Raw genomic sequence first — 12847 nt, 5'->3', positions numbered from 1 at the left:
GCTTTTAAAGGTTACGATGTGTAAGGCCAATCAAATCAATTCATATTTAAAGAAGTATTTCAAGTAGAAGCATTTTTTTAAAAAATTATTAAGCATGTAATACAATACATGCCCAATCTACTTAAGTATTGCCCTTTTTAAAATATTTGACTATGTCCACCAGAATTTTAAAGATAATAAAACATCTGTATAATGGAAGGGACTTTCCCCCAAAGTGTCATAAAAGTTATTTAGAAAGCTATGTCTTAAAATGATAATGACAAAAGTTTTTATCATATAATGGAAACACTTCCAAATTTAATTCTCAAAAGCCTTGGTCACTCAGAATATTCATCACCCAAAGATTTTCAATCACTAGACCATCATAAATCTTGCCATCTGAAATAAACAGAAAATTACATCTTTAGGGAATGTATTTATTATGCCAAATGACCTTATCTATTAAAAAACATATTTTCACATATTTAAACATTGTTTATTTACAATGAAAATAGGTTTAAATATTATATTCTGTAGCTCTTTGTAATTTCATAAAATAATTTTACATACATTCTCATACTTTTGAAAATCACAGATAACTAATTTTCAATACTTCTTGATTAGTAAATCAAATAAAAATATTACCCATATTAAAGGATAAAGTGAATGAAAGCCATAGAGGCTGAAGTAATTACAAATTCTGTGGTCTAATAACTTCTGAACATGAACACAAAGCAATATTTTAAATGAAGAGAATGTCAAACAATATATAAAAAGGTTATATTAGTCTACTAATAAATTATGTGAATTATAGTAAAGTCTGAGATAATTTGGGAACTAAAATGTTAATTATTCTTGAAATATTACAGAACTTCTCTTACACTTACTCTGCTGAGTTTATAGTCCCTTTATTTGAAGCACTTATTTTCTTTCATCTAATGAAAATCACAGCAAATTATAAGGTGCCATTTACATGAAAAAAATGAGGTTCATGAATCACTGCCCTCCCCCCTACGTGGGATCAGACACCCAGGGGAGTGAATCTCCCTGGCAACGTGGAATATGACTCCCGGGGAGGAATGTAGACCTGACACCGTGGGACGGAGAACATCTTCTTGACCAAAAGGGGGATGTGAAAGGAAATGAAATAAGCTTCAGTGGCAGAGAAATTCCAAAACGAGCCGAGAGGTCACTCTGGTGGGCACTCTTACGCACACTTTAGACAACCCTTTTTAGGTTCTAAAGAATTGGGGTAGCTGGTGGTGGATACCTGAAACTATCAAACTACAACCCAGAACCCATGAATCTCGAAGACAGTTGTATAAAAATGTAGCTTATGAGGGGTGTCAATGGGATTGGGAAAGCCATAAGGACCACACTCCACTTTGTCTAGTTTATGGATGGATGAGTAGAAAAATAGGGGAAGGAAACAAACAGACAAAGGTACCCAGTGTTCTTTTTTACTTCAATTGCTCTTTTTCACTCTAATTATTATTCTTGTTATTTTTGTGTGTGTGCTAATGAAGGTGTCAGGGATTGATTTGGGTGATGAATGTACCACCATGTAATGGTACTGTAAACAATCAAAAGTACGATTTGTTTTGTATGACTGCGTGGTATGTGAATATATCTCAATAAAAAAAAATTTCAATAAAAAAAAAAAAAATGAGGTTCACGGAGGTGAAGTGACTTGTTCACGGTCACACCACTAATTTGATTATAAGAGAGCTGAGACTAACACCCAGAGATCTTCAATCCCAAACGACCAATGTGATATAACTAATCATATATAAAGATTAGACAGACAGACACACAAAGCATTTATAAAGATAGAAGAAATACATTCTTTGAAAGCCAGCCTTATGTCCCAATATAAAAACATTAATAAACTGCAAAACAAATGTCACCATATAGTTCATAAAATGACATTCTCTTATTCTATCCTCATCACAACCAAATGAGGTAAAAAGACATTATTCACATTTCGTAGATGAAGATGAAACAAAAGAGCTGTGGATAGAATTAAGTTACTAGGGACATAGGTCTCAAAAAGGAATTTCTGCTTTACAATTCTGTATCAAGAATTAGGCCAAAAACACTGCCTTCTCCTTAATTAAAAAGACACTTATTTGTAATTCACCAAAACAAAAACCAAGTATTTTTTAATAACCTATAAAACCTAGTAACTCTTGGCAATTGAAAATTAAGCTGTATCTATACAATAGACATACAATCTGAAGATGCAATTAAACTTCTGAGCTACTTTTATGTTTTTCAACTCCTACTTCATCAAAGCAGTGCATTTATATTCAGAACGCAGGACAACACAAAGTGCCATCACATTGCCATTTGAAAAGATGTCTAATATACTGCAGGGAGAAAGGTGTCCAACATATCTGTCCAGCAGTACCTTGACACTGCTCTTTTACCAAGATGTAGTGTGAGATGTTCTTATGAAACCACAGCCATCTGACAAGGGTATTAACAGTATCTTTACTTCCATCCCCTGAATATTTTACATATGAGCAGCAGTAAAGGTAGACATGAAGACTGACCTCTATTGAATATTCATAGGTGACCACAGGCAAAAAAGTTACCTACACTTTGTCAAGATAGGATGGTCTCTTTTTTCGAGAAGTCAGCAGAACAGTCACAAAGATAGCAATGATGAAAATGGCAAGGACAGCTCCAATTACAGCTCCAGCTACAGCTACTGAAGAGGTCTGCTTAAACGGAACATCTGTAAAGTAACAAAAATTAGGCCTTTCAAACAATTTAAAAAAAAAGGGTTCTTCAAATTGTGTGCCTTAATTCCTACATTGGGCAAGGATAATTTGAAGTGTTATCCAATGGCAGGCTTAGAACACCCCAAATTTGATTCATTAGTTTTAACAGTACTATTCTAACCTTTCCTCCTTGTAAGATGTCACTTTAGGACCCCAGCTTTGCTTTTTTCAAATTATGAAAAGTATCTCTCCACTCAGACATCAGCAAGTGTATCTATTCTCTAAGGGCACAGAATGTCTGGAGAAAGAAGATAAAGATGGAAAACAATTTTTTAAAGTTTTTACTCTAAAAAGTGACAAACCAGAAAAAAAAAAAATCAGTATTCCTTAAGAGTTAACCAACCATATAGAAACCCAAACTCTTCTGGGATAAAACAAAAAATAAAAATATCCCAGACCAAACAATTATAGCAAAAAAGTGGCTTTTCAGGTGACCACTGTAAAATTTTTAAAATGTTTTAAAATAGAAATATTATTAAAACAGTACTTGTTGCAAAAAATTTTCCCTTAATTCATGAACATTTAATACAAAGTACATTTTAAATAGCTTGTTACAGAATTAAAGACAAATTCCTTCCTATCTCCTGGCTACATTTCTGATTACCAACTTCTTTCCCAGCCTGCACTACAAATTTTCTAAGAAAGGATTTAAAAAATTTATTTAGCAGTTAGCATTTCACATAATTGTAAAAAATTAAGATAGCTCTATTTTATGAACTACCAATAAGGGAATTTACTAAATATTACCAATTGCCTATATATTTTAATATAAATATTATGAGATATAATGAAACCATTGATCCTCACAAGTAAATTTGACAATTTCAGTCACAACGCAATAACTGAATTTTGTGGGGTGATTCATAAGTTACAACAAACTGCTTTCAACATGATTTTATCTTCCTACCCAATAAGAAAGATATTGAAACTATATTCTATAGATGAAGATACTGAAGTTCTAAAGTTATAATCTGCCCAAGGTCACCTCATCAATTAGTAGTAGAGAGAAAAGGGTGAAATATAGCTAGGCTGGGATGGAAGAAACCCTCCACCCTGCTGCCCTTGTTGGGAGAGAAGACTCTTTTTCTTTGCAACATCTAATATAGACTTCCCTTTTCGGTCCCCTACTTGGTAACGAAGAGTTTAATTTTCACTCAAATTTATAGATTCATATATACTCTCATATAATGCCAATCATTGTTATGATCCAGACATGGTGAGTTTAAATGGAATTGAAGTATCATTACTGCATTAGGTTTGGAATATGTTTCACCTATTTATGAATCATAGTATTTCCATATAAATACATATTCAGAAGAATTTCCCAATTCTATTTTTATTAGAATCTGGGTCACAGATTCTAAAGAAATTTTTATAATTGGAAAAAATATGAAATTTCTTTCTTTAAGCTATTTTAATCCATTAAGAATCCTGGCTTAATAATTTACTGAGTCATTCTGTTCGACTCATTCTAGACTAAAAAATCTCACACCAGTGAGGGTAAGTCTTCTACTCCAATAACCTTTAAAATCCTGGACAGAATCTAGAAATAGTGAAAAATAGGCTATTTAAAAATATATATAATGGGTTCAGTCATTCAGGGTTTTAACCCCATTTGCTGATTGATGCCTTGTTTATCTTTCCATTGTTGCTCATTTTTCTATTCCCTAGTATCTTCATCTAAATATGAGAAAAGGATTTGAAAGCCAGTGAGGTCAAATATTACTCCACTCTTATAAATGTGAAAGAGATCTGGGATGACTTAGGGGGAATCTTCTGCTTTATATTATCATTTTTCCCACCATATAAATTACACCTTTGACCACTGTACACAGCTATAAAGTAGATGACTGTACTTATTATTTAACAATAGTTTAGTTGAATACCATTAAGCTTACATGATTCCACCTAGGTTGTCCATCTACTCAAGTGGAAGCAATAAAAAAATCCTAAAGTATTTAGCACTCTACTTAAAGGTTTCTAACGGAAACTTTTTTCTTTTGCAAAAAGATAGAGTAGTTCCATCATTTTTGCCCAAGGGTACAGAATTGAAATCTGTTATTATTTTGATGAAATGACAAGGTTAATATATTTATATTAATACTTCCAAAATTAGTGTTCAAAAGCTCAGGTCACTCTTAGAATATTCATAGCCCAAATTAAGATTCTCAACCAATAGAATATTATAAGTTCACAAACCTTAGATTCCTCCAAAAATGCCTTTCATTTAACCTTAGCAATAATTTAAAATTTGGTGGTGCTTTTAAGTACTAAAACATAAATAGATGATATATGGGAACTCTGGATTTTATGCATCATTCTGTAAACCTGTAACTTCTCTAATTAAAAAACAGTAATTAGGTAATTTTTAATATCCTAAAATAATTCCCAACTCTAAACAGATGCCATTTTTAATATCCTAAAGTAATTCCCAAGTTGAGATACTATGTTCAAGCATTTAAATTATGTTCTACTTATCCAATTCTCTCAGTCTTACAATTTCTAGCACTAGAATTCTGTAAGAGTTGAATGTATGTGTACCACACCACTTTCTTCTATCTTAATTTGGGCATCTTTACTTCTCCTGATTCTATCCATTTATTCAAATTTATCTTCTCTTTTTGCACACCTCTTCTTAGTATTAGAACATGCTAGCAAGTGCTGAAATGAGAAACTGGAAGAAAAACAAGGTATGAGTGCTTTTACCAACTGGATAAACTACTCTATAAAGGTTAACTGATTATGTTAAATATAATAGAATTTGCATACTGATTTTCCTGGTATATATTCCAGATTTCCCTTTCTGAGTTTTCCATTAATTGAAGAAAAACAAGAAATAATATTTTCACAAGTATTAACAGGTGATGAAATTGCTAAGGAAGAGTTGGAATATTTTGCTTTCAAATCAGAGTACTCTGATGAAAATTGAGAATTTAGCCCCAACACTGCCCCCACACATACCCCTAGTCACAGAAACACAAAACAAAATCATCAAAGGGGAAAAAAAAGAAATAAGTGAGCAAACATATAAAAATTGGCATTTTAAAATGCTAAACTAGTTTACTCAGTGATTGAAATGAAGTAGTATTACCATCATCTAAGGAGATGTTATGCTAAATCTAATGACATGTTTGCAAGCAGCGGAATATAAAAAAGACAAACACATTTAAATATTTAGCACTAAAGGATTGGTGTATGGGTCTCTTAAAGGAACAACTTGCTGTTCCCACAGCAGTTGTAGTAATCCTCATTCACTGGAAACCCACCTTCAAAAAAAGAAACATAGCATTTCCCAATACTAGAGCATGTTGCTCATAATTAAAGATATTATACATGTCTCCTGGGAAAAAATGTTCAAAATTCAGTTAACAAGCTATACTTGAAAATCTTTAATCCAGATTTTAAGTATTTCCATTAGTTTTAAAAAATATATACATATTATGCACATTAAAGTGAATTAAAGTTTTGTCCTTTGTTATGATCACTGATACAGGTGAAGGAAAAAATATGTGAAAGCTAGTCAATCATTTGTGCATATCTTATCCACACCTGAAACTGAGTGACAATATTTTTTAAAAAATTAATTCTTCACACTAAAATATTTTACAGCAATTTAGTAAAAATAATCATTCAAAATGGACAATGTGATATCCTACAAACTTATCTTCCAACCTTTTATTTGCTACCATATTACACACTGTATTACCAATTTTTTTCCCTTAAATAATCCTATTCTTCATTTTTCAATATCCCTCTTAATGTTTATCTTCTCAATATGACATCTAAGCCTTTATATCCATCCAAATATTTATTTCATTACTTTTTAATAAAAGTGCTCCATTTGGGTCAGGTCAGTCTCCTCAGTCTCTCACTCAACAAGTTACCAAGCACTTAACATATGCCAGACCTTGTGCTAAGAGTTAGGAATCCAAGGATGAGTTTTATATAGTCCCTGCCCTCACAATATGGAGTAAAATCTCCAACGTGGGGTCACAGAATCCATGAAATACGTATATAAAGTATGGAAAGAAATATTACCACTTACCTAAAAAATATTAATAAAAACAAATGTTCTACTAATATATAATTTATGGATTGGCACTGGTAATCCTACTTGGTCCATAAATCAGGTGTTCACTTGCCACATGAAGAAACAGAGTATCCTGTAGGAACAGTGGAGTAGGATAGTTCCATTATGGAATTGATAGATGATGAAACCTGCTCACTTGTTTTTTCTCTCTAAGCAATAAGCATCTTATGACACAAAATAAATTATATGTAGAGCAAACTAATTTTAACTAATAGCCAAATATGTAAAGGAGGCAATGCATCAGTGAATGCTTCCTGAGGAGAAAACCTGATATGTGGACCAAGTGGGAGTACCAGTTCTAATCCATATATTAAATACTAGTAAGCATTCATTTCTATTAAATGTCATTTCTTCAAAGAATGTGCAGAATGACGACACCACTAATAACACAGTCACAAATAACAAAAACAAAAAACTGGCAATTCAAGTATCTTATTCCTATTATACAAATGTTTTGTTATATTATAAAGTAAAACCATAGCAATCTAATCAGATGTGACAAGCCTACCAAAAATTTTAAATGTGTCAGGAAATCAACTAAAATATGGATTTATGTTCACTCTTATTAACAATAAACTTCAAATTATGTCATGCCTGAAACAGCAGCTAATGTGAGGATGAAGCTATTGTGATTAGCAAAATATTTAAAAACCACTTTTAACATGAAGACAAATCCTAAAACTAGTGGATAGAATTAAAACTGTTAAGGTCCCCAATAAGGTACTTCCTCCATTTGAATCTACTTGTTTTTGAGAGGAAGCTCTTTAGCTGTAACACCTAAAAGCCATATATCAAAATATACGAACTTGGAATCAGACCTCTGAATAAGTGGATCATAAAGTATAAAACCAAGATTAAAAAACAAATGAAGCATTTTCAATCATGTTGTTTAAAAAATAAGTTTTCATGAAAAAAAAGTTAACTTTAAAAATGAACAATCACATTTCCCAAAATATTTTGTATAAAAGTGAATATTCAAAATTATTTTGTCAGTACTTTAAAAGTTTCCATTTTTGAATGTTTCATAATGTAGGTAGCAAACAGCTATCATAGCGCATACATATAATTTACAAATACACATATATTAGAACACACTAATTTTTAACTTACAGGTAGTCAAGAGTTTGAAGACCATTGATCTAGACGACACAGACTAAAAACCAGAATAAAATGCAAAATTATATAAAGTAGATATTAATATTAAAAATATAGGCATCAGTCATAATTCTAAAAGGAAAAAGGGATGTTTCAAAAAGCTATCAATTGAGCTGAGTGATATGGACTGGGTTTCCTAGTAGAAAAGAGACGAAAGTGAATTTCAGGTAAAGGGACATAATTATTCAGGCCTCAAAGTACACTGTATGTTACCAGAGTAGGTTTAATAGATCTAGGCACTGAGCATCAAAACAATAAAGCTGATATCTGATAGAAGTACACACCCTCACTTATAAATCAATCTTGCAAAAAAAAAAAAAAAAAAAAAAAAATTAAACCTCAGTCTAATCAAGCTCTAGATTTCACTATCAATTTACAAAAAATAATGGGGATGCTTTGGGGTATGTAATTGGCAAAATTGAAACTTGGAAACCCCGCAGGACAAATGAAGTAACTTCTTCAACGTATAAATTTCAAGGTAAAACCTGGGGGGAGAGGGGAGATGCATAGATTAAAAGACATTTCAGCCAACAAAATATATGGGCTATATATGGATCCTGAAAAAACAAATTGCAAAAAATATATGATTAGAAATTTGAACTCACTGGTTATTTGATATTAAGAATTATTGTTAATTTTTGAGGTAATCATAGTAAATGATTACTTTTTTTTTAATTTCTTTTTTGTAATGATTACTTTCTGTAATATTAAACATTTCTTATCTTTTAGAGCCACATCATATAGATTTAAAGATGAAGTAATGGTAGGGGGAATGGAGTGGGTAGGGATTTAAATGAAAAAAGAATGAAGATGAATTGATAATAATTGAAGCTGGGTGATGAGTACATGGAAGTTCATACCACTATTCCACAGACCTACTTTCGTATGTGTTTACAATTTTCCATAACAAAAGTTTTTTTAAAAAATTAGGAGGCAAAGACATCTATACAGTTAGAACATTAACCCCCGGCTTTTAGGTCAAACTTCCCCTTCAAGACCTGGTTTCCCTGAAATATTTCTCATAACTGAGACTGTGCAATTAGGTATCACATCTATATAGAAACTACACATGTAAGGAAATGAGGACTAGAATTATTATATTTTAAAGTTATTCTTATTAAAGTTCACCTCCATTCTGCCAAATCCATAGTGACCAGCCAGGCAAAGTAGTAGCAATTACAGGCAAGTGAACTATGACATTCCAAAATCCAATCATATTTTATCCTTCTAACCTGAAATGAACAGGACTATCATAAAGGTTCAAGAAAAGAAAGGACCCCTAGGAGTATATATAGCAAAAGCTTTTGTAAACAATGTTTGGTTTCAAACTCTTGATGGAAACCTATCACTACTCAACTCAAACAAGATATGCACTAAAAAGAAAAATTTTTAAAATATATACAACTGACTGGAATATAACAGAAGTAAACAGAAATAAACAGAAAGCATTAAAAACAGAAAAGTTTGAGGACCTACAGTGCATATTACCCCAAAGACTCTTTAATGTGGGAATTTTTCTGAAAGTTCACCTTTATTATTTTCAAATTGGTATACAAAGAGGGGACCAAACTTAATTCAGTCAAATTGTATGTTATGTAAAAACTGTTACTTGCTCTGAAATAATTTGGGGTTTAGAAAAAACTTATCACAATTTGAAATGTCAGAGACTAAGGAGAAGGTCAGTTACAAACAATTCAGAACAATGGCATTTCTAATCAAACAGAAGTGAAAAACAAGAAACGCCAACTCAAGAAACATCTTATATGTTCATTCTAAAGTGAAAGGCAATAAATTAAATTTGACTCATGCCCAAGTCACAGCAAAAACATTCAAAATTTGGGCTAGAGAGATGGGGTAGTTCATGACTGGAGAACATTATTCATCGTGTACACATAAAATAGTGAATTAATGATCGAAATCAAATTTTGGCTAAAAATGAAAAACATGCCAACTTACATGCTCCCTCAAACTTCACCTAATTGTATCCCAGCCTGATACTATAATCTTGGCTAGGAAGAAATATAAAATAGTTTTTTAACTTCCACAAAATATCATTAATTAAAATAAAGGAAACAAGTTTACTTACACACATACTCCAATAAATATTATGAAGAGGACAAGTAGGTAATACAGAGCTATAGGCTCATTACAGAAATATGTCGTTCAAGAATTTTTTTTAAACTTTTATTTAAAGATTTCTCATATGGCTACTGGCCTGTCACCTAATAGGTAAACTGGTTTAACAAACCAACCAACAAAAAAAGTACCACTTGTACAAACTAAAATGAAATCCAACATACCAAAAATCTGAGAAAGGAACTTTTATGAATGGTAATTTCTACTTAGCATGTAAACAGGAATAACAATTCAGTCTATATTCTATTTCCTTATTAAAACAAAAAAATTCAATTATAGGTAGCATTTCTTCCCTCCATTTCATATTATACTTCCACACATTAACAGCTTCTTACTTATTCATATACTTTGCTTCAACAGTATTTACCAAAAGTAAAATCAAACTCAAATGTTTTCACACATGAGATAGGTAAGTTTCTCTCATTATTGGCACTTACACACTGTACTTTCTTTCTCCCCTGATGTAAAATATTTTAGTCAGTTACCTTTATAGAACTTTCCTTTACATGACAACTACAGAATCAACACTTACTACTAACAGTTTCTTTAATATTAAACATATATATTTATAGCATACAGAAACCTATTGGATACATGGAAAAATGTTAAATCTTTCAACTGTAAAGTACTTCTGAAATATCAGTTTTTAAAGTTAACCCCTAGCCAATAAAAGAAGTTTCGATCTACTTCAATAAAAATGGCAGAAAAAACAGAGTTGCAATCGACCTCCATTCTACTATTGAAATATTTTAACTCCATGAAAGAAAAACCTAAAGTGAATAAAAAAATGGTACAAAACATATGAAAGAAACATAAACACGGCCAAAAATACTGAAAACATTCCTTCCATCTTTTTCCAAAACAGGATTTTCATAGCTATCAATTATAGCTGTGTACATCACCGGTATGCAAATATCAATTTAACAAAATATTTATTTAACACAACTATTCATGTTTACAAACAGCTCTTTATGCACGGTAAATATATAAGTTCTAATAAACATCAGAGTAATGCTTCCAAAAGTCTTAAGTGTCAGTATCAAATTCTTAAAATTTTGAAATTTTGTTTACCAAATGATTTATATTGGTTAAGGATACCAAGTATATAAATACTCTTTGGTAGTTTTCCAGGTACCCTCTCCCCTGAAAAAATATCCTAACCTCATAAAGGCAACATGTAAAAGGTCATGATCAATAATTAGACATTATTGAAATACAGTTCTTGAAATACATTACTAACTTCCTTTAGATTATACTCAAACTGAGGCTGATATAATATCCTAAATGTGATTATCCTGTGCAGCTTCATGCAGCATTTCAAAACCATTGCACTTTGTTTGAAAAAGCTAGAAATTTACATCTTCCACAACAAGAAATTTTAGACCCATCTTTCTTATGGCTGTATCATCACCGGTATTTAAATAAAAAATAAAGTCACTTCAATCACAGGGTATTATCAAGAAAATTTTTCTTCTAATGATTGGAACCCAAAAGGCTTAATGTTTATAAATCAGCAGTTAACTGAATTAAAGACTATACATTTTTAACAAGGTGTCAGTGAACCTTTATCATTAGTCTGATAGTATAGTCTTAATGCTAATTGGCTCGGAAAAGAAAAAAATAGATTTCTAATTTCCACAAAATGGGTTAAATAAAATAAAAAACTAGTTTACAATCATTTAGAGTCAAGCTCTCATTACCTGCAAAATCTATGAACCAATTAGAATTTCACCTTTCAAAACATTTTCTTAGATTTGATGGCAAGGGTTGGGTGATGAGATCGAGGGCTGAGAGCATAATAAAAGTACCTACTTTGCCTTTTTATTTACAAAACAATTTATTTATATGATTCTCCTAACTTCCACTTAATTGTCCTGCAAAAATCTAAGGCAATTCTAGACAGTCCTTTCTTTCCCCAATGAATCATAAGTAGAAAAACATACCCTTTGGAATTCAAAATAGTTCTTTCGTTAGAATTCTATAGGATTCCACTGTAGGAGCAATTTAATCACCTCACAAAGATACATATTTGAAGATTTAGGTAACATTTCTTTCTCAAAAGATACATGATTTCTAGAAAGAATACACTTAATTATGTTTAAAAAACAAAAACAAAAAACCTCATGATAGGTTTCCAGTTTTAATTGGAAAAACAAAAATCTTGAAACACATACATACATTTAGAAGGAAAAGGGGAATGGTTTGCACAAATCCATCAAGAACTGGTTCTATAATTCAGATTTCTCTAGTTAAATCCAAAATTTCCAAATTTTTTCTGTACATTTACCCGTTTGAACAACATCAACATTAAGTGACTAAAAACAAGATGGTCTAGAAAATTATTTGTATAGATTCTTGCTGAAACTTCTCACTTGTAAAACTGGTGCCTCAATGCTAATTTACCCATACTTTTCGATGTTCTGAAACGCCCTCTGTGCACTGTATTTAACTGTGTTATCATCTTTTTACAATTACTTTTATATTGACGACATAAAGTATTAAAGCAAAACTACCAAAGTACCAAAATTCATGTTCTCCTAACAATACAAGAAAAAAATTGTAATAATGTTTAAAAAACACGTATTTTATAAGTAGTGTACATATCTGGGAAAAAATATTGATCAGTTAATTATGCTCTTCCACACATCATGTTCACTGAGTTTACTACCATAGTTTTAGTGCAACAAAATGTCTTTAAAAA

At 31.3% G+C, this 12847-nt stretch overlaps 1 protein-coding gene across 4 annotated transcripts in view; it reads right to left on the bottom strand.

The window, feature by feature from the left end:
* Positions 1-12847, bottom strand: part of NECTIN3 (nectin cell adhesion molecule 3) — a 166543-nt gene that overhangs the window by 53721 nt on the left and 99975 nt on the right. For all 4 annotated transcript variants that reach the window (XR_005216577.1, XM_037835203.1, XM_037835206.1 and 1 more), the window contains exon 6: positions 2581-2719. Coding sequence is in view for 3 of the 4 variants with exons in the window: in XM_037835203.1 (XP_037691131.1) it covers positions 2581-2719 (139 nt within the window). In the remaining variant the exon portion in view is untranslated. The remainder of the gene's footprint in view (positions 1-2580; positions 2720-12847) is intronic.

Source organism: Choloepus didactylus, chromosome 1 (assembly GCF_015220235.1).
Source record: "Choloepus didactylus isolate mChoDid1 chromosome 1, mChoDid1.pri, whole genome shotgun sequence".
NCBI classification, from domain to species: Eukaryota; Metazoa; Chordata; class Mammalia; order Pilosa; family Megalonychidae; genus Choloepus; species Choloepus didactylus.
The sequence above is the reverse complement of the archived record's forward strand: the minus strand, read 5'-3'. Positions and strand labels throughout refer to the sequence as shown.